General features: G+C 42.0%; 1 protein-coding gene across 2 annotated transcripts in view; it reads right to left on the bottom strand.

Moving 5' to 3' along the window:
• Positions 1–18,989, bottom strand: part of ZRANB3 (zinc finger RANBP2-type containing 3) — a 249,890-nt gene that overhangs the window by 5,858 nt on the left and 225,043 nt on the right. For both annotated transcript variants that reach the window (XM_066279993.1, XM_066279995.1), the window contains 6 exons: positions 17,922–18,119; positions 14,245–14,336; positions 10,932–11,033; positions 9,611–9,753; positions 2,044–2,154; positions 266–653 (listed from right to left, as the gene is read on the bottom strand). In XM_066279993.1, the coding sequence (XP_066136090.1) occupies positions 266–653; positions 2,044–2,154; positions 9,611–9,753; positions 10,932–11,033; positions 14,245–14,336; positions 17,922–18,119 (1,034 nt within the window). The remainder of the gene's footprint in view (positions 1–265; positions 654–2,043; positions 2,155–9,610; positions 9,754–10,931; positions 11,034–14,244; positions 14,337–17,921; positions 18,120–18,989) is intronic.

The raw sequence follows: 18,989 nt of genomic DNA, 5'->3' as shown, positions 1-18,989 counted from the left end.
TAATAAAACTATTTGAGGATGAAATGAAATGTCTGGAAATGCTTTAAAATAATTCCAAGAGAAAAAAGGAATCAAGATAAGAGACAGATGGAAATGAAGGCAAAATGTCGTTAACTGTTGAAGTTGGGCAATAGGTAGATGGGTTCATTATGCTCTCTACTTTGGTATATATATTTGAAAATTCCCATATTAAAAAGTTAAAGGCAAGCGAGTCAACATTCACCACTCAGTACAATGCTGCCTCTGTCACACAATTCTAATTCACCTGATCTAAGGGGAGCTTTGAGGTCCAGGTAACGTCCAGAAGACTCTTCCGCTGACTTCTAGGAGCATCTCTCAGACGTAAAAAGAGCTCATGTGCATTCAGATTACACAGCTGACACACACCGTGTTCAATTTCAAATACTTTGGCTCGCAGGTAACTGTTATTAGAACAAATCCCGAACTCCTCTTGACATTTCAGAGAGCAAAACCGTGACTCCCACTCTCGCTCGGTTTGGCCAGTGGGCTGCTGACAGCGGAGACAAAGTGGATTTCCCGCACTGTCTACAGCTTGTAAATAGCCTTTGGATGTAGCAGGCTTCACAGTGAGATCAGCTGGCGTGAGGCAGGGATTTAGAAATGGGATGTGGGCTCCATCTTCAAGAACCTTTCTAGAATTGAACAAAACATAGCTAATAAATACTGACACTAGTCTAAGTGGGCGTAACTTCATATAAAGATCTTTAAAATTTCTGTTGATAAACAGTAAACATAGGACCGACAGATTTATGAGTCAGTATGGAAACGAAACAGCTACAGTGAACACTCTATGCTCCATACCAAATAAAGGAAAGAAGGCTGTGGTTAAAAAAATTAGCTTGAGAGGCCCTGGCCGGTTGGCTCAGTGGTAGAGCATTGGCCTGGCGTGCAGGAGTCCTGGGTTCGATTCCCAGCCAGGGCACACAGGAGAAGCACCCATCTGCTTCTCCACCCCTTCCCCTCTCCTTCCTCTCTGTCTCTCTCTTCCCCTCCTGCAGCCAAGGCTCCACTGGAGTAAAGTTTGCCCGGGCGCTGAGGATGCTCTGTGGCCTCTGCCTCAGGCTCTAGAATGGCTCTGGTTGCAACAGAGCAATGCCCCAGATGGGCAGAGCATCGCCCCTGGTGGGCATGCCGGGTGGATCCCAGTCGGGCGCATGCTGGAGTCTGTCTGACTGCTTCCCTGTTTCCAGCTTCGGAAAAATACAAAAAAAAAAAAAAAAAAGCTTGAATACAAACATGCTGCCTTTGCTGGGGACGGAGATATCCTCACGGTAAACTAGCAGACTTTGAAGCATCTGGAGAAGTCAGAAAGTGCTTCTACAGGCTGGGGAGGGGCAAGCGAATGTGAAATCCCAACTAAAGCTAGTGACTCTCATGCTCTCCAAATGCCACACATCTCTTCAGGTCACAGAGGCCATTACTCAGGCTTTTGTGAGCCCCGTCTCCCAGGCTCTGCTGTCCAGCAAGCGATACAGCCAAGCAGCTGATAGTGTTGACAGGAATTAGAACCAAAGACTTGCTAAATATATGTATCTTACAAGTAAACTCAGTTTGATTGAGTTAAAATTAGAAATGAAACATGATAGGACATATGCTCAATCTGTCAGAATAAAAGAAACAGGTATAACATTCTTTATGTGGAAAAGTCCTGCATGGAACTTGCAATAACTACTTTGCTTATTTTCTATGGCTGCTTATCAGATGTGTTCAAAGAAAGACTTCCTACAAAAGAAAGAGCTCCGGACTGGGGCAGAGCCTGGACTTGACCTGAGATCTCCTAGCATCTTAGGGGCCTGGGGCAAGTCAGGGTCCTAAAAATAATCTCCTGTCTCTAATTTCTAAGATGAAGACATCATGTGCCTCATAGGGTTGCTAGGAGGATTGAAGAGCTGCTGTATCATGAAAGCTCTTTATAACCGGTAAAGTGACCACACAAAGATACAGTATTATTACAAAGACGAGCACAAAAATGTACAAGAGTAGTCTTAGCACTGCTATGCCCTCCTGGTATATAAACCTTACTCTGTAGCCGAGCCCTGGGGTCTGGCCTCCTTCGTGATCACACGGACATGGCCCCCGTCACTCTTCACCTTGCCCATCGAGGCTTCAGCAACGTCTTCTTTGGTTATGTATCTAAAACAATGACATTTTAAGTAGATTTCCTCTCTCATGTAAGAGTTTCTCTATTTCATGGTCACATTGCTCCTTGCAAAAGCAATAGGACAAAGAGCAAGATACAAGTCTATTCGTTGCGCTGGTGCAACAACAGGGAATGAAGTTTTCTCCCTTTACATTGGTCTCCACACGTGGGAAACATTTTTCTTCCACATTCGTTTTCTCAACCAAAATTTATTTTTCTAAGAACTTCAAGAGCCATTCAATATTCTACAGACCAATTTTCACTGAGAGGGAAAAAAGGAGTGGATGTAGGAATAAGAAATGATCAAGAACATGCACACTGGCTGCCGTAGTGCACGGCTTACAGAGCACACGATAACCGCGTTCACCTCCCTCTGGGCTCCTCCTCAGGTTCCCCACATCACCTTGACCAGTTACCGCAGTGTAGCAGCATTTCAGATAGTGACTGTCTTTTTATTTAGGTTCAATCACACTTATAATCTCAAGGTTGTTTCCATTATTATCAGCCCATATGGGGTTTATGGAATCTTCCACTGAAGTGAAACCACTCTTAATGTGGGATTCAAAACCTTATTATATAACATTATCGATACCACACAGTGGTTTAGGGAATGGAAGGAAAGAGGAAAGTTATTCCAATTAGAGGTGATTGGGGAATTTAATTAGATGAAATGCAATTACCCAATTAAGTCCTTCTAATTAGCATGGCCCAGTTTCTCTGGTAGTTAACACCTACTTAGTTTTTGAAAGAATCAGTTTAAACATAAATTTCTTCATATTTTTGAGGACCTCATTTGGAAATCAGGCAATAAAATCAAAGTTAAATCACAATAGAATCGTTCTGTAATTGTGAATAAAATTTTAGAAATTTGCTTTTATGTTGTTAAAGTAGATTTAATAATTAACAGATTTCCTTCTTCTTATAAACTACCATATTTTTCACTCCATAAGACACACTTTTTGCCCCCAAAAATGGAGGGGAAAATGCCCGTGTGTCTTAAGGAGCAAAAAAGACGGTATTTTATTAAGTATTTTAACACACCATTTAGTTCAGAATATTTTTTTCTTATTTTCCTCCTTAAAACCCTAGGTGTGTTTTATGGTCAGGTGCATCTTATGGAGTGAAAAATATGGTATTTTATTAATTTTTCAATTAGGTGATACATGCCACACATATTTCAAAATTGAAAAGGCATGCAATAGTGCACATGGTGAATAAGTTTCCTTTCCATTCTCATACTTTTTTTTTTTTAAGCGAGATAGAGAGAGAGAGAGCGAGGACTGACAGGGACAGACAGACAGGAAAGGAGAGAGATGAGAAGCATCAACTCACAGTTGTGGCATTTCAGTTGCTCATTGATTGCTTCTGATATGTGCCTTGACAAGGAGGCTCCAGCCAAGCCAGTGACCCCTTGCTCAAGTCAGCGACCTTGGGCTCAAGCCAGTGACTATGGGGTCATCTTTATGACCCCATGTTCAAGCTGGATGAGCCCACACTCAGGCCAGCGACCTTGGGGTTTTGAACCTGGGTCCTCAGTGTCCCAAGTTGATACTCTGTCCACTGTGCCACCCAATCAGGCAAATTCCCATACTTCTTTTCATCTCCCCAAAGCTACCTTTGTTGCTAGTATTTTAATATATACTTTTAGAAATAGTTTCTTTTTCTGTATATAGGTTATACATTTTATTTATTTATCTTTGTACTTTTATTGACACATAACTCATACCACTAAATTTAACATTTAAAATTTACAATTCAGTGCATTATAAAAGTATATTCACAAGGTATCACCTTGTAGAATTAGGTATCACCACTACCTAATTCTAGAACATTTTTTTCACCTCAAAAAGAAACCTGACCTCATTAGCAGACACTCCCAATTATAGTCTTTCCCTTTAAAAACAAATGGAAGCATGTATGCACACTGTTTTCACCTCGCTGCTTTTACCTGGAGACACATCTCAGAGCTCTCTCCACAGCAGGGCACACACAGTTGCCCCACTTTTTAAATGGTTGCAATGTTCCATGATTTGGATAAACCATATACCTAACCAGCCTCTGATTAATGGGCATTTTGGTTGTTCCAGTCTCTGCTATCAAAAACAATGCTGTCCTAAGTATCCCTACACATGATATTTTCTTCACATGAACTATATATAAAATAAACTACCAGAAGTAGAATTGCCAGGTCAAACCTCTTGGATGCTTTACATTTGGACAGCTTTTGACACATGGCTCTCATGGGTTGGTACCAACACAGAGACACACCAGCAATGAGTGACATTACCTGTTTCCACCCACTTTCACTAGCACAAGATATGTCAGTTAAAAATTTTTCTGCTAAGGGGGATAGGTATCTCATTATAGCTTTAAATTTACATTCCTCCAATTAAGAGTAAGGGTGATTATCTTTTTGTACATTTGCATTTCTACTGTGCATCTTTCTTAAAGCAACAATAACAGTGAATTCTTTTAAATTTCTCTAACTTGCCCTTTTATTTCTTAAACTCCCCCACCCCTTATTTCAACCATCTTATTCCCTTGACAGAAGCACTTCACTAAAGTATTTCAGTGAATTCTAAATGAACTCAAAAGCTTCCTGGCTTTGAGGGGCAAGGGGATAATGTCTTTCCTTAGGTCTTAAAGGCTCAGAAACCTAATTCAGTAACTTTAAAAGATGCTGAGAAGTCTATTCAGAGATTTAAGAACCAAAAATAACTTTCCTATAAGAGTTATAAGCACAGCTTTTTGGAAACCATAAGGAACAGATCAATTAACTCCAAATCGGAGCGGAAGTAGGGGAGGTAGACCAACTTTTCAAACATAGCCGTGAGTTACCAATATTTAATTTTCTACTGAGGTTTGCCAGGAAGTTCATGTAAGTACATCAGTTCTCAAAAGGATTATGGTAAATCCCAATTTTGACAAATAGGGAAGGGAGAACGTTGTCTACTAAGTAACTCCTGGTGGGGGCTGCGAGTAGCGGACGGCAAATTTGGTAAGAAGAGGAGTGTGCGTTGGAAAGTGGTCCACACCAGTGAGAATGCTGCTGGGCTCTAGGTTGCTGACCTTCCTTGGAGATCAGCTGTAGCTTTGCATCCCAAATCCACCAGGGCTCCAACTGAATTAGGTCTGTCTCTGATGAATGGGAACTCACTCTCAAAACAATGGCTGTTGATCTTGGCTTCCATTCACATTTAAGAGTGACCTACTCAAAAGTTGACTGCAAACCCTGAGCTTGGACGGGCCTGTGAGCTGGTGGACACCAGTGGAGGATAAGCTGGTTGGAGATAGAGCCATTGTTTTTGGGGGGGGGAATTCCTAAAAATCAGTACCTATTTGTCTTTATTCCAAGGCAATTCCATTTTCTCAGAGATGAACCTTCTAATCTTCTGCCTAAGAAATAAAATGTGGTTGCTGGTATTCTGGAAGGTGACTCTAACTTCAGTTTTCATATTAGGCCTCTTCCTTTATGTCCCCTGAGCCTGATGCCCCTTTGGTTCAGTTTCTCTAGAAAGTGAACTGGAAGGACAGTGTGGGGGGAGGCAGCTGGTGTCTACCCTCCCCACGTACACTCCCCTTCAGTCTGCTGTGCAGCCCACCCTTTCATACCTGCTTTCAGGACACATAGCTACTCCAGTTTACTGAGGCTGTGGGGTTCCACGGCGAGAATCAGCATGCTTCCTCAAAGCATCGCCCCTCAACAGTCCACATGCTTAATGTCATGGCTCTCCTAAGTAGTTTCCCTGGAGCCCTCCCTCTCTAATTACCAAGGTCTCTAGATCTACCTGCTTAACAACTCTCTTCATTTTCTTTTCTCCATTCCATTGCTAATGCTTTCATAGAAGTACTTATCTTTTTTCCATCCAGTTCTACTACAGTACTTTTTCAACTTGTGTGGTAGGCAGAATTTTAAAGACACCTCCCCAGGATTCCTGTCCCCGGTAATCAACCAATCACTCATCTAGGTAATGCTGTAAAAGGGCTCTGTAGATGTAATTAAGTTTATTAATCAGCTGACCTTAACATAGGGAACAATTCCAAGCACAAGGAGTTCACACAACTTTGCTGGCCCGGAGATGTAGGGGCCCTTATGCTGGAACTAGGAAGAAGCCTCTAGAAGCTAGGAGCAACTCCCAGCTAAGAGTTAGCAAAGAAATCTAAGCCCTACAACCACCAGGAACTGAATTCTGTCAACAACCTGCATGAGAATGGCAATGGATTCTTCCTAATCAATAAGAGCCCAACTGGACAACATCTTGATTTTGACCTTATAAAATCCAGAGCACGAGAAACCAATAGAACCAACTCAGACTTATAAAATCATGAGATAAAAAACTGCTATTGTTTTAAGCTGCAAAGTTTGTGATAATTTGTTATGGTAACAAAACTAACTCAACTTGTCTCCCCAATTTGAGTCTCACCCTTTCAATCTTCCAAATGCTGCCAGAGTGAGTTCTTAAAAATACAAGTACAGGCCCCGGCTGGGTAGCTCAGCTGGTTAGAGTATTGTCCTGATATGTCAAGGGTGTAGGTTCCATCTCGTCAGGGCACATACAAGAAACAACTAATGAATGCATGAATAAGTGGAACAACAAATCGATTATCCCCTGTCTGTGCCTGTCTCTCTCTCTCATTTCCTCTCTCTCTAAAATTAATCAATATATACAAATAAAAAAAATTAATCTAGTCCTGGCCAGTTGGCTCAGCGGTAGAGCGTCGGCCAGGCGTGTGGAAATCCCAGGTTTGATTCCTGGTCAGGGCACACAGGAGAAGTGACCATCTGCTTCTCCACCCCTCCCTCTCCCCCTTCTCTCTCCCCCTTCTCTCTCTCTCTCTCTCTCTCTCTCTCTCTCTCCGTTCTCTTCCCCTCTTGCAGCATGGCCCGAATGGTTGAGTACGTTAGCCCCAGATGCTGAGGATGGCTCCACGGCCTAACCTCAGGTGCTAAAATAGCTTAGTTGCTGAGCAGTGGTCCCAGATGGGCAGAGCATCGCCCTGTAGGGGGCTTGCCTGGTGGATCCCAGTTGGGGTGCATGCAGGAGTCTGTCTCTCTGCCTCCCCACCTCTCACTTAATATAAAAAAAAATCCAGTTATTTACTCTGCTCCTTATTAACACAAGTATTATCTATAAAATATAATCTATGTATCATTTTATAAGTAACACTTTGTATCTAACTTTGTATTTATCAATTTTATGACTTGCTTTTAGCCTGATCAGCCATCTTTCTCGGGAGGATAAGTGGTCATCCATGTCTGACGGAGAAGAAACAACAGGACATGTCTAGAAATGATTGGAGTAGGCTATAACTTCAGTTAAGAATGGAACTGTGATCATGCAAGGAGAAGACCAATACTTCAGCCAAGACTGTGATTATAAAAATGAGACAACAGAGAGGACTGGAAGAAGTACTGAGAAAAATATAGATATTATACTTTTGTTCCGTGTGTGCATATATACATGTATTTTAAATGTATTTTTATATAAAGTAATATATGCTCATGAGAAAAATTCAATCAGTACAGAAGTTAGGCAAGAGTCCAAAACTGGCAGTTCATAAGTAAATCCAACTTGTCAAAGGGTTCTATTTGACTCACACAGTATTTTATTTTTAAATCTGAATTTAGACAATGTTAGACGGGTTATGTACTTTCCAATTTGTCACAGTTTCATCTCCTACCCCCTCTTTTTCTATTTTTACACCTGACCTCATTCATTCATTTAGGGTTCCTGCTTGGTTTTTCGTCATTAGTTTATGATCACGGCATAAAGTATAAAGTTCCCACCATCTCCTCCGATCCCCTAATCTTATGGTCTATGGTAAGATTTCTCAAAGTGGCACTACTGGAATTTTGAAACAGGTAGGTCCTTGCGGGTGAGTGCAGCCCTGTTCACTGTAGGGCTTTTAGCAGTATCTCAGGCCTCTAGTCGCTAGCTGCTCCCCTGCTATACCCCCTAATTTTGACAAACTAAAATGTCTCCTAATACCACCCCCCTGGGGGTAAACTGCCCCCAGTCATGAACCACTGTCCTAGAGAAACCTCAGCTAGGGTTTTCTAAGGTACCCTTCCAGATACTTTCTCTGTCAATAACAGCAATTACAGATATTTGGGTCTTCCTTTTTTTATACTTATTTTTTACCTTTGATAATTTATCACAAGTATCAGTCCTGGTTCTCCCCTATGATTATACCATATGCCATATTTTGAAACAGCTAAAGAGATTTTTCACTGGGTGGGGATATAACTTATTTAATCAGCCACATCCTCTCGTCCACCACTGATGAGTTTTTTCTTGCCTGTGTGTATGGAACAGGCTAGAGATCACAGAACGAGGCAGTGTGTGGACGGAGGGACAGTGAGTGCTCCAGGGGGTTCTGCCACGTGGCTGCTGGTGCTGTGATCTCTCCCAGAGCACCATGGGGCCACGGCAGTACGCGCCCTTCCTGAGAGACTGCTTCATGCTGAGGAAGAACCACACAGAATCGGGATCATGCACAGGGCACCTAAGTGAGGCAAAGACAGTTATGATGTCACGAAAGGAAAGTGAGTATACAGAGATTGGACAGGAACCTGTAATGATAAAGGCAAAACAGTTACGCCTGACCAGGCAGTGGCACAGTGGAGAGAGCATCGGATTGAGATGCAGAGGACCCAGGTTCGAGACCCTGAGGTCACCAGCTTGAGCGTGGGCTCATCTGGTTTGAGCAAGGCTCACCAGCTTGGACCCAAGGTCGCTGGCTTGAGCAAGGGGTTACTTGGCCCACGGTCAAGGCACATAAGAGAAAGCAATCAATGATCAACTAAGGTGTTGCAATGAAAAACTGATGATTGATGCTTCTCATCTCTTTCCATTCCTGTCTGTCTGTCCCTATCTATTCCTCTCTCTGTTAAAAAAAAAAAAAAAAAGCAAAACAGCTACAAAGAAGAAACACATAATCTTCCCTTTTAGTGCGTTTCCAACCACAACCACAGGCATAACAGTTACCTCCCACCACTCGGCTGGTGGTGGATCAGACAGAACTAGCAACCTGCTGCACGGCACCCAAGATTCACACTCCAGGAGTGCAGGGCAGACGTGGCCGGCAATGAGCTCTATCCGCTGTTCCAACAGAGAAATGTCTTCCTGCTGTTGATAAAGGTCTTAGGCTGGGCAGGTCACAGATCGCACCAACCTGTGACTCTGGTCTCCCTCTCTCTCTCCTGGTGAGCAAGACTCATGATAAGAAAGATCTGGACGACCTAATCTTTTCCAGCAGATTTGACCAAATTCACAAAATAGCTAATAATGTTGCTATAAAATAAGCTGTCATTTTATGTATAATTTTCTCTTCATTCATCTGGATTTCATTAGCACCTCAGGATTTCATACATGCCTCAGACTTCCCTGTAGAAATAACCATGGCAAGTGACAAAATACACAGTAAAAAGAGAAAGACAGTTCATACCTTTTTGTACTGCTGTGTTTGGTCTGCTGCTTTGTGATCTCTTCAAAAGCCAGAACTGGGCTGCAGAACAGCTGCCCACTTCTCCTGATTATCCTCTGCTTCATAGCAGTTAGACTGCTCCATTCTCGAACAAACCTCAAAATCTGGCAGACGGTGAGACAACAAAGAGTGCAGACAGCTCACCAGTCACCTTCCTTTGAAAGTGAGGCCACTTCTAACATCAGAAAACTTGTTTTATTATGTCCCCAAATAGGTTTTGAGTTTCATAAGTTAAGGCTTTCTTCAGTGTGGCTCAGCTTTCACCTCCTTCCTGTGGACTCTCTGCGGCCAGGTCTGCAGAGGTCTGTTTCAACCCTAAAGCTCTCCACACGTACGTTTCACAGTGCCCAGCACACGTCTCTAACACACACAGGAAGCAAGGCAGTAATGTGCTCAGTGAGACCGAAAGGGGCCTACCTGTTGGGAGCAGTGGCCAAGGCAACACTGGTCTTGGGGACAGCAGGTGTGGCAGTGGTGGCAGACAGACACTGCACCATCTGATCATTGCTTTGTACCCAACGACTTAAGTTATCACAGGAAAACAGCCATCAATAAAAACAGGTGTTTTTATTAGAGTACCATTAATCTTACTTATCAGTCAGTTATAGGTAACTAGCTATTTTCTGGGAATCTGAGAATCAGGGTGAGATGACACTAAAGAAAATAACTCACTACTGCCTTTTCCTTTAAGACAGGTGCAGCCGACCCGTGGGCAATGCTCGGTTTCCACTCAAAGGGCAAAAGCATAACCCGTTTTCTTATGGAATGTGGTACACCTGCACACCGGGCCAGCGCTGCACAGGTGGGGCCCTCTCTGCAGTGCGGGTAAAATGGCCCCATCAGAGCTGAGGCCTCCCTGGCAGGCACTTGGCCAGTAGCTGCATGCTGGTGCTTCTGACAGTGAATCGAGAGTCACCCAGCACGATCTTATCTCTGCTCTCAGAATTCATCATTGTTAGAACTTAAGCTTCAAAGATAAAATGTGATTTTGTCAGATACAACCATCACAGTTGCTTCTCCTATGAATGAGAAATTAAATGATGTGAGGATGATTCTATCCACAAGAACACCAACCTTAGGTGTGATCATTCACCAAGGAAATGGATTTCACATATATTCTTGGCACCAGGGTAATTCAGAGGCAACGCCCGGACTGATTAAAATGCAGCCAAGTGATGTGATTCTGCAATGGGCCACAAGGTACTCTGCTTTTATGCAACTCAAAATGTCCTTGAAATTACTCAAATTTTAATTTAAAACAAGTTCACAGAACTCTTCTTACCAGGGAACGATTTTCTTTCAGCTCAAAGCTTGCTGGTAAATCTTCCCAAAGGTCTAATTTTATGTCCAAAGGAATGAAATTACAGTTCATCTGGTTTCCATCCTGATTATAAATTAAGAAGGCATTATTAATGCAGTTTGGCTGTAGGCACTAATAATTATTTTAAAAGTAAAAAATTATGTTATGACACTATATGGCCAGTCTCCCAAAAGATAAACTGAGGTGGCACATTCTAGATATGATTCCACTAAGACAGTTCCCTGAAAGGACACTGAGCGGAGGAGAAGGGCTCCTCTCTGCCCTTTGAATGCCTCCAGCGCACTCACTGTTAAGGGTGAAAATACCACACAGAGGGGTGTAGTCGGTTAAACACAAGGTTTAAACAGAAAGTAGTTTATAAAGGGGATGAAGAATCTCTACGTGTATAAATAAAATACATTATAGCAACAATAGTTGAACCCATATTCTAACTCAGCTAAAAAGAAATGCTACAGCTTCCAGAGTCACTTTGGGGGAAAAGAAACACACAAAATGTAATTATATGTAGAAGATACTGTACTATTAATTATATGCTTAGATATACTGTATAACTGTTATTCTAAACTCAATCAGACTTGGGATTCTGGCTGAAAGGAACAGTTCTTTTCAGTTATACTGCTAATATGACATACATTGCTAAATATTTGTTACTCCTCTTCCTTCTAAGGGGTGTTCTTTTAGGTGAACTGTGTTTTTATCCAAATTTCTACTTCAGCTCTTCTAAAGGAAAAAGGAAAGATTTCATCTTAACTCTACTGTTGCTGTGAAAAGACCTATTTACATTTCATCTGCTTAGTGTCTCATGTCTGGAAAATTAACTGAATAATGTTTTATGGCAAAGGGACATACATGTAAGTATTTTGAATAGTCATGAAAATGCACTGGGAACTATGGAGAGAGATGTCGGGCTATGAGCTGGCCTGTGCTATGTAGGCGTGTGGTAAAGCCAGAGGTGGGTCAGCAAGCTGTCTATATTTGGCCTGGAGGCAGGCAGGCTCTGTCCTCTACCAGGATTTGGAGTTTCTTCCCCATCTCCATCCAAAAGGGAAAAAACACTAATTTAAGATATAGAACTTTCAGTGTGCAGAGTAAAAAGTTTAAAGCATTGAAAGGCTTCTGAATTTCTGGGGTATGCTCTGCTTGGTGTCTGACTTTTGGCTTCTTGACCTTCAAGCTCACCTGGGCATCAGTTCTCTGTTACTCTCTTGTGATGGTCTGAGAAGCATGGCCTGGGGCTCTGTCCCCATGGGGAGACAGTGGCTAAGGGGCTTAGATCTGCCTCTCAGAGCAGAGGAGTCGGTGCTCCTCCCAAGTCCAGATGTTCCACACACGGTGGCCTGGGGCCCAAGCCTTTAGGAAGAGCGTTGTTGACTGCCTAGCTTCTTGGTGTCCCTGTCATGGCTGTGGTCCCATGATAGAGGCTGTGTACCTATAATGGGACCTGCCTGGGGATTTTGTATTCACGATCCTCGCAACCTTCTAACCTTCTATCAATCTCTTCTCATCTTCAGTTAGACCTGAAAATTATTACGTGGTACATAATCTAGCTATATCTATATTTAGTGTAGATAACATGTAACTGAGTTTGAGCAGCTCCAATATAAGTTAACCTTAAAAAGGGCATTATAATATTGTAATAACTGTGTATGGTATCAGATGGGTACTAGACTTACTGGAGTGAACAATTCATAAATTATATAAACATCTCATCACTATGTTGTACACCTAAAACTAATATAATATTGTATGTCAACTGTAATTGAAAAAAAAAATTTTTTTTAAGGCATTCTTTCAATAGATTGCCCCATGAGTTTAAAAAGCCACAAATATTTCCCCAGCTGGTTGGTTCAGTGGTAGAGCGTCGGCCTGGCGTGTGGAAGTCCTGAGTTCGATTCCCGGCCAGGGCACACAGGAGAAGTGCCCATCTGCTTTTCCACCCCTCCCCCTCTCCTTTCTCTCTATCTCTCTTTTCCCCTTCCGCAGCCAAGTCCACTGAAGCAAAGTTGGCCTGGGCACTGAGGATGGCTCCATGGCCTCCACCTCAGGAGCTAGAATGGCTCCAGCTGCAGTGGAGCAACGCCCCAGATGGGCACAACATCACCCCCTGGTGGGCATGCCAGGTGGATCTTGGGCAGGCGCATGCGAGAGTCTGTCTGACTGCCTCCCTGCTTCTCACTTTCGAAAAAAAAAAAGTTACAAATATAATTTTACTAAAGCTTACAAATTTGAAGCTGTAGTCCAAACAAAGGTATTCTTATTTCAACAAGTTTTTCCTCAAATATTCATACCAGTTTACCTAGGCCAAAGATTCTCACATGGCCCCTGAGTCCTCGCAATATCCACAAAGTCAAAAGTTTCTGTAATAATAGTAAAACATTATTTGCTTTCTTCGTTCCCATTCTGTCATGACTATACAGTGAAGTTTTCCAAGTACAGGCATATATGGGAACCCCACTGCCTTCTAGTAGGACTTTAGAGAAAATGCTAAAAATGTAAATATTCATTAAATATTATTTTTGTTTTGGAAAATACAATTATTTTTCATGGAAATATGGTATTGCTATAAATATGTATATTGCTATATATATTGCTATAAATCGTGTCTACTCTTAAGTAAAACAATAAATGAATATTTTTAAGTGTTTCCATTTTAATTTAGATATAGTAAATATCAATAGATATAACACACAGAAACAAAAGCTCTTTGGAGTCCTCAATACATTTTAGGAGTGCAAAGATGTCCTGAGACTAAAAAGTTTGAGCTCCGTGAACCCAGGCTATGGCAGGAACCTGAGCGATGTTCTTTTTAAATCTTCATAGAGTTTAATGAACACGATAGGCAGGCAGAAGCTTCCATAAAGATGCTACTGCAGCTACTGCTGCAAATGGTTGGTGCAGGACTAACGTTTCGAGGGCGTTCACTATGGCTAGGCACTGTGTTGAGGGCTTTACAGGAATTAGCTCGTTTTATCCTTGCAACAACTCCTACCCACATTTACAGTTGAGCAAGCTGAGGCACAGAGCAATTAAGTAAGGTATCCAAGTTTCTACAGTTTGTAAGAGGCTTGAGCTGAGGGGCTCTGACACTGACATCTGTGCTCTTAACTACTATGCTGTTTGCCGTTTCGATTTAACATCAGAATTTGATGATTAGCTTTAGGAGAAAAGGAACTAGATGCCAATCTCTTGGTAAGCAAAACTAAGTATCTCGCAGAAACATGAAAAAAGTAAGCCTTTTGTACGATTCCAGCGACAGACTCTGCAGGACGATTACCTTGGAATAGAGATGAATCCGGTCGGTATTCTTACTGGCACGAAACATCAAGGTGCCATACACTGGCAGGGTGTCCGAACCCTTCAACTGTTCTAGTAAAGAAGAGGAAAGAGAACCTGAAGGTTTATCTACCCTCTATCCAAATAGCTTATTTTAACATTCTGGGTTAGAATGATGAAAGCTTTATCAAATGTGTCAACATATGTGGCAAAGAACATGTATCCAGGCATGAGATAAAACTCATGGCAGACCATCTCAGAGTGCCCTGGCTCACATGGGCACTAGCTGCTGTGCACTTTTGCTACTGACCTGAGAACAAAGAAACAGATTTAGAATGAGTTAAAAAGCTGTAAGTCAGGTATAAGGGAGGATTTCCTGCCACCAAGAATTAAGGAGTCTAAAATGTAGATTTCTGCTGGAGCTGATTGTGTGGAGACGGAATAAGCTCCATTTTGGTTATCAGCCGCGATGCAGCTATGTCCAGGCCACCTGAGTGCCTGATTTCCTTCGGCTTCGTGCTTCACGTTTACAAAAGGAAACACGCAGACAAGCTTCTTTCTCATAGTCTCTTTTTATTTATTCCTTTCTCAGTTTCACTGGCTGATACATTCTGCAGGAAAAATAGGGTTATCAATACTGATCCAGATAATAATTACACTTAACACTTACCAAGTACTTACAATGTTTCAGGCACTGGTCTAAGCATGTCTGTTAACACCTCTCAGAAATAAATAATGCATTACACAAAGAAGGAAACTGAGGCACATTAACTTGTGCTCTTCACCTCTGCCACAGTTCCTCAGTGACCTTTTAAAGTATTTTCCCAGATAGAGAAGTGTATGATTTGTTTATCATACTACTTGGCAATGTCATCATCTTTCTATTTTTCTAATTAAGGCATTGGTCACTTCACAAATTTGGTTTGGAGGTTATTCCTGCATTTCACAAATTCAAAAATTTCCATTTTGCCCCACAGGTTAAGATCTCTGAAATGGGCATGTCTTACAGTCCACAGTTGTGGCTTTCTATGCTCACTGCTGGCCAGGAGGCAGTGGAGAAGGAGCTGTCTTTGGCTGGCTGTGCACGAGCCCAGTCATACCAGAACACTCTTTATTTCCATACTATATTTGAGGTATGTGCATTGTTGTTACTACATATGTTGAGTTGAATTATCTTTAAAATGTCTTCAAAATGTTCCTTGCCTGACAGTGGCGCAGTGAATTGAGTGTTGGCCTGGGATGCTGAGGGCTCTGTTTTAAAACTCTGAGGTTGCCAGCCTGGACTCACCAGCTCAAGCACAAGGTCACTGGCTTGAGCGTTGGATCATTGACATGATCCCAAGGTCACTGGTTTAAGCCCAAAGATCGCTGGCTTAGAGCCCAGGGTCGCTGGCTTGACCCCTCCAGTCAAGGCACGTATGAGAAGCAATTAATGAACAACTAAGGTGCCGGAAGTACAAGTTGATGCTTTTCATCTCTCTCCTCCCCTTAACTCCTTTCCTCCATCTCTCTCTCTCTCTCTCTCTCTCTCTCAAAAAATAAAGTTTCTGTATGATTTGGTATTGAAATAAAAAGTTATTATGTATACCAAAAAAAGAAAAAACTCAGATACAGAGCACCTTAGATAAAGAAGCAAATATGTATCATTGGAGAAGTAATCATATTTTTTACATTGCAAATCAATAACCAAGTGCCTCATGGGACTTAAGAAAAAGAGATACGTGTGGACAGAGCAAGCTGACTTACATTTGGATACTGAGATGCACAAAAGTGTTGCCTATTACGTGCCAAGGAAAGCAACTGAGGGCAGGAGAAACAGCCAAAGTCCTCAGAACAAAATTTTAAAATGTCCAAACAGAGGGTAGCATGACTTGGTCTGGGCTATCATTAAGATATTGTGTCATATTTAATTGGCAGAGGTTTTTCTTTTTCTTTTAATGTACATAAAATAAGTGCATATCGTCATCACTATGTCTTTAAAGAGCTATGTTATTCTTTGATAAAAAGCATTTCAGGCCCTGGCCGGTTGGCTCAGTGGTAGAGCGTCGGCCTGGCGTGCAAAAGTCCCGGGTTCGATTCCCAGCCAGGGCACACAGGAGAAGCGCCCATCTGCTTCTCCACCCCTCCCCCTCTCCTTCCTCTCTGTCTCTCTCTTCCCCTCCCGCAGCCGAGGCTCCATTGGAGCAAAGATGGCACGGGTGCTGGGGATGGCTCCTCCGCCTCTGCCCCAGGCACTAGAGTGGTTCTGGTCGCAACAGAGCGATGCCCCGGATAAGCAGAGCATCACCCCCTGGTGGGCGTGCCGGGTGGATCCCGGTCGGGCGCATGCGGGAGTCTGTCTGACTGTCTCTCCCCGTTTCCAGCTTCAGAAAAGAAAAGAAAAGAAAAAAAAAGCATTTCAGGAAAAATTCCAAACCAGTTGATACTCTTGGTAGCTAGCAGCTCTCCCAGAAGCTACATTTCTCTTTTCACTATTTCCATGAAGTCTAATGAACAGTTTGAGACTACAGATGATGTCTTTTGAAGATACAGTCACATTTCCAGAACCCCAGTTCCAGCGTAGTAAACTATTCAAATTCTAAAAAAGTATATGTTGGTAGAAAAACATTTTAACATAGTGTTGTAGTGGCAACAAGGGAACCAGGGACATAAAGGTATGCCCCACCTGAGCCTAAGCTGTCTACACCAAGGCCGTTAAATTGAACAAACCTAAACACGATCTATTCCAGGATATTCTCTGGGAAGACCTGGAAGAATGAGAGGAAAGGATGGCAGAGAAAAGAGAAAAGGAGGATGCCCTGAGCTAGAAAAATCTTTAATATTACATATTTTATTTTAAAGCTATATATACGACTCCAAATTCCATCTGTGTTTTCAAGTGACCAATTTAGAAGAAAAACTGCAACAGTTCATCCCAAGAATTTTGGTTGTTATAATGAGAACATCAATCAGTGAGTAACTATGGTCACTAACTGAATAACAAAGAAATAACTCAAAAGTACTCACAATCTCTTGCCAATTGGCCCATAAAGATATGATGTATGACAGAGAGGCTGGTATTTGCCAACCTTCACAGCTATAAATAATAAATGGAATCAACCAAAAAGTAAATAAATTTGAAACATTACATGGTTGGCTCCAAATGCAGTCATGATTCATACACTCTTTTAAAAAATTTTTTTATATTAGTCTCAGGTGTGCAAAAGTTATTCAACATTTATATACTCGACAAAGTGATTACTTGATTCATATATTCTTGAAATTATGTTCCTTAAAAACATTTTCTTAAAACAATTAACACCCTCAAACCCTAAATTTAAAATACTTAAAAGAAATTCATGTGTAAAGAATTAATTATCTACTAAGTGGCTATTAATAATCTGTCAATCTTACTACTTGGCCCAAAAGAACCTCCCAAATATCAAAACCACTCCCTTGCTGGAATGGGCCAAGCTTGGAGGAGGCTGGGCGACAGGCCTGGGACAGTACGTGCCGCTGTGACAGGTTCTGCTCTCTGTATGATGTCTGAATGCCAACAGCTCTGCTCTTCCAGACACCTGGTGTTTAATGAGAACACAGGGAACCCAGAAGCATGCAGTAACTGCAGACCTATGACCAGAATTATGTGTCTAAGTACATGGTTATTATTTGGACACCGGAAATGAGAGCAAGACTTACCAGCACCTGGCTGGAGTGTGGATCCATCTTTGTTCTCAATTTCTGGCATTTCCTCCTTGCTCTCAGCCAGTGCTTTGGGCTCTGTAGGTGTAAGGACTTGTTCTTCACAGTCAGAATTAGTCCCGACATTTTTGGATGTGTCCTTCTGAGAATCATCCTTCTCATTTTTGCTTTGATTTTGGGTATAGTTGAGGCTCTCTATTTGTAGAATTATAAAAATCAAACAAATATTTTACACATAAATTTAGATTAAGCTATTTACTCTAAATCCAGTTTAAAAAGGAAAGTTAAAAAATCACCTTAGTTCTTACAAAAAAAAACCCCCAAAAACCAAAGTCAACAATGTTTTCTCACTCTGAAAACATTAATTAGAAGTTACTGAATACCAAATACTACTCTAGGTACTGGAGAGGAAGCAAGGGACAGGACAGATGAAATCCCTGCTTCCTGGAGTTTCCACTCTAAGTGGCAGAGATAGACAATAAACAGGTAAACAAATAAGTAACCAGGGTCTTCTCAGATAAAGAGACTGCAGCAGGGTTTTGTAAGGAAGCGGGGGCAGCAGGGCGAGCTCCTGGAGCAGTCCCATTGGAGCTCGAGATGTGCATGACTCTGGGCCGCCTGGTCTCTGGGCCTGAACTCTTGGATTAGACTCTAAAATAGCTAGGAGCCAGAGGATTTTAGGCAAAGGAATAATACACTGATCTAAGTTTTTAAAGGATCACTCTGGCTGCTGTATAGAGAAGAGCCCCACGGGAGAATAGTAGAGAGGACACTAGGTCTGGGAAAGAGAAGATGGTTGCCTCCAGTGGGATGGTAGCAATGAAGGTACAGTGGCTAAAATCAAGATATATTTTAGAGGTTACACTAGCAGAACTTGATGGATCAAGTATGGGAGGAGAGAAAGGGATCAAGAATGCTGCCTAGATTTTTAGCACAAGGTAGGGAAGATAGAGGAAGAGAAGATTTGGGTGGTGGTGGTGAATCAAGAATTCCACTTTGGACATGTGAGGCTTGAGGTACTGATTATACATCCAGGTGCAGATGTTACATAAACCACTGGATATA

This window comes from Saccopteryx bilineata, chromosome 5 (genome assembly GCF_036850765.1).
Source record: "Saccopteryx bilineata isolate mSacBil1 chromosome 5, mSacBil1_pri_phased_curated, whole genome shotgun sequence".
Taxonomy (NCBI): Eukaryota; Metazoa; Chordata; class Mammalia; order Chiroptera; family Emballonuridae; genus Saccopteryx; species Saccopteryx bilineata.
Note: the sequence above shows the minus strand (reverse complement) of the source record. Positions and strands in the feature narration are given on the sequence as shown.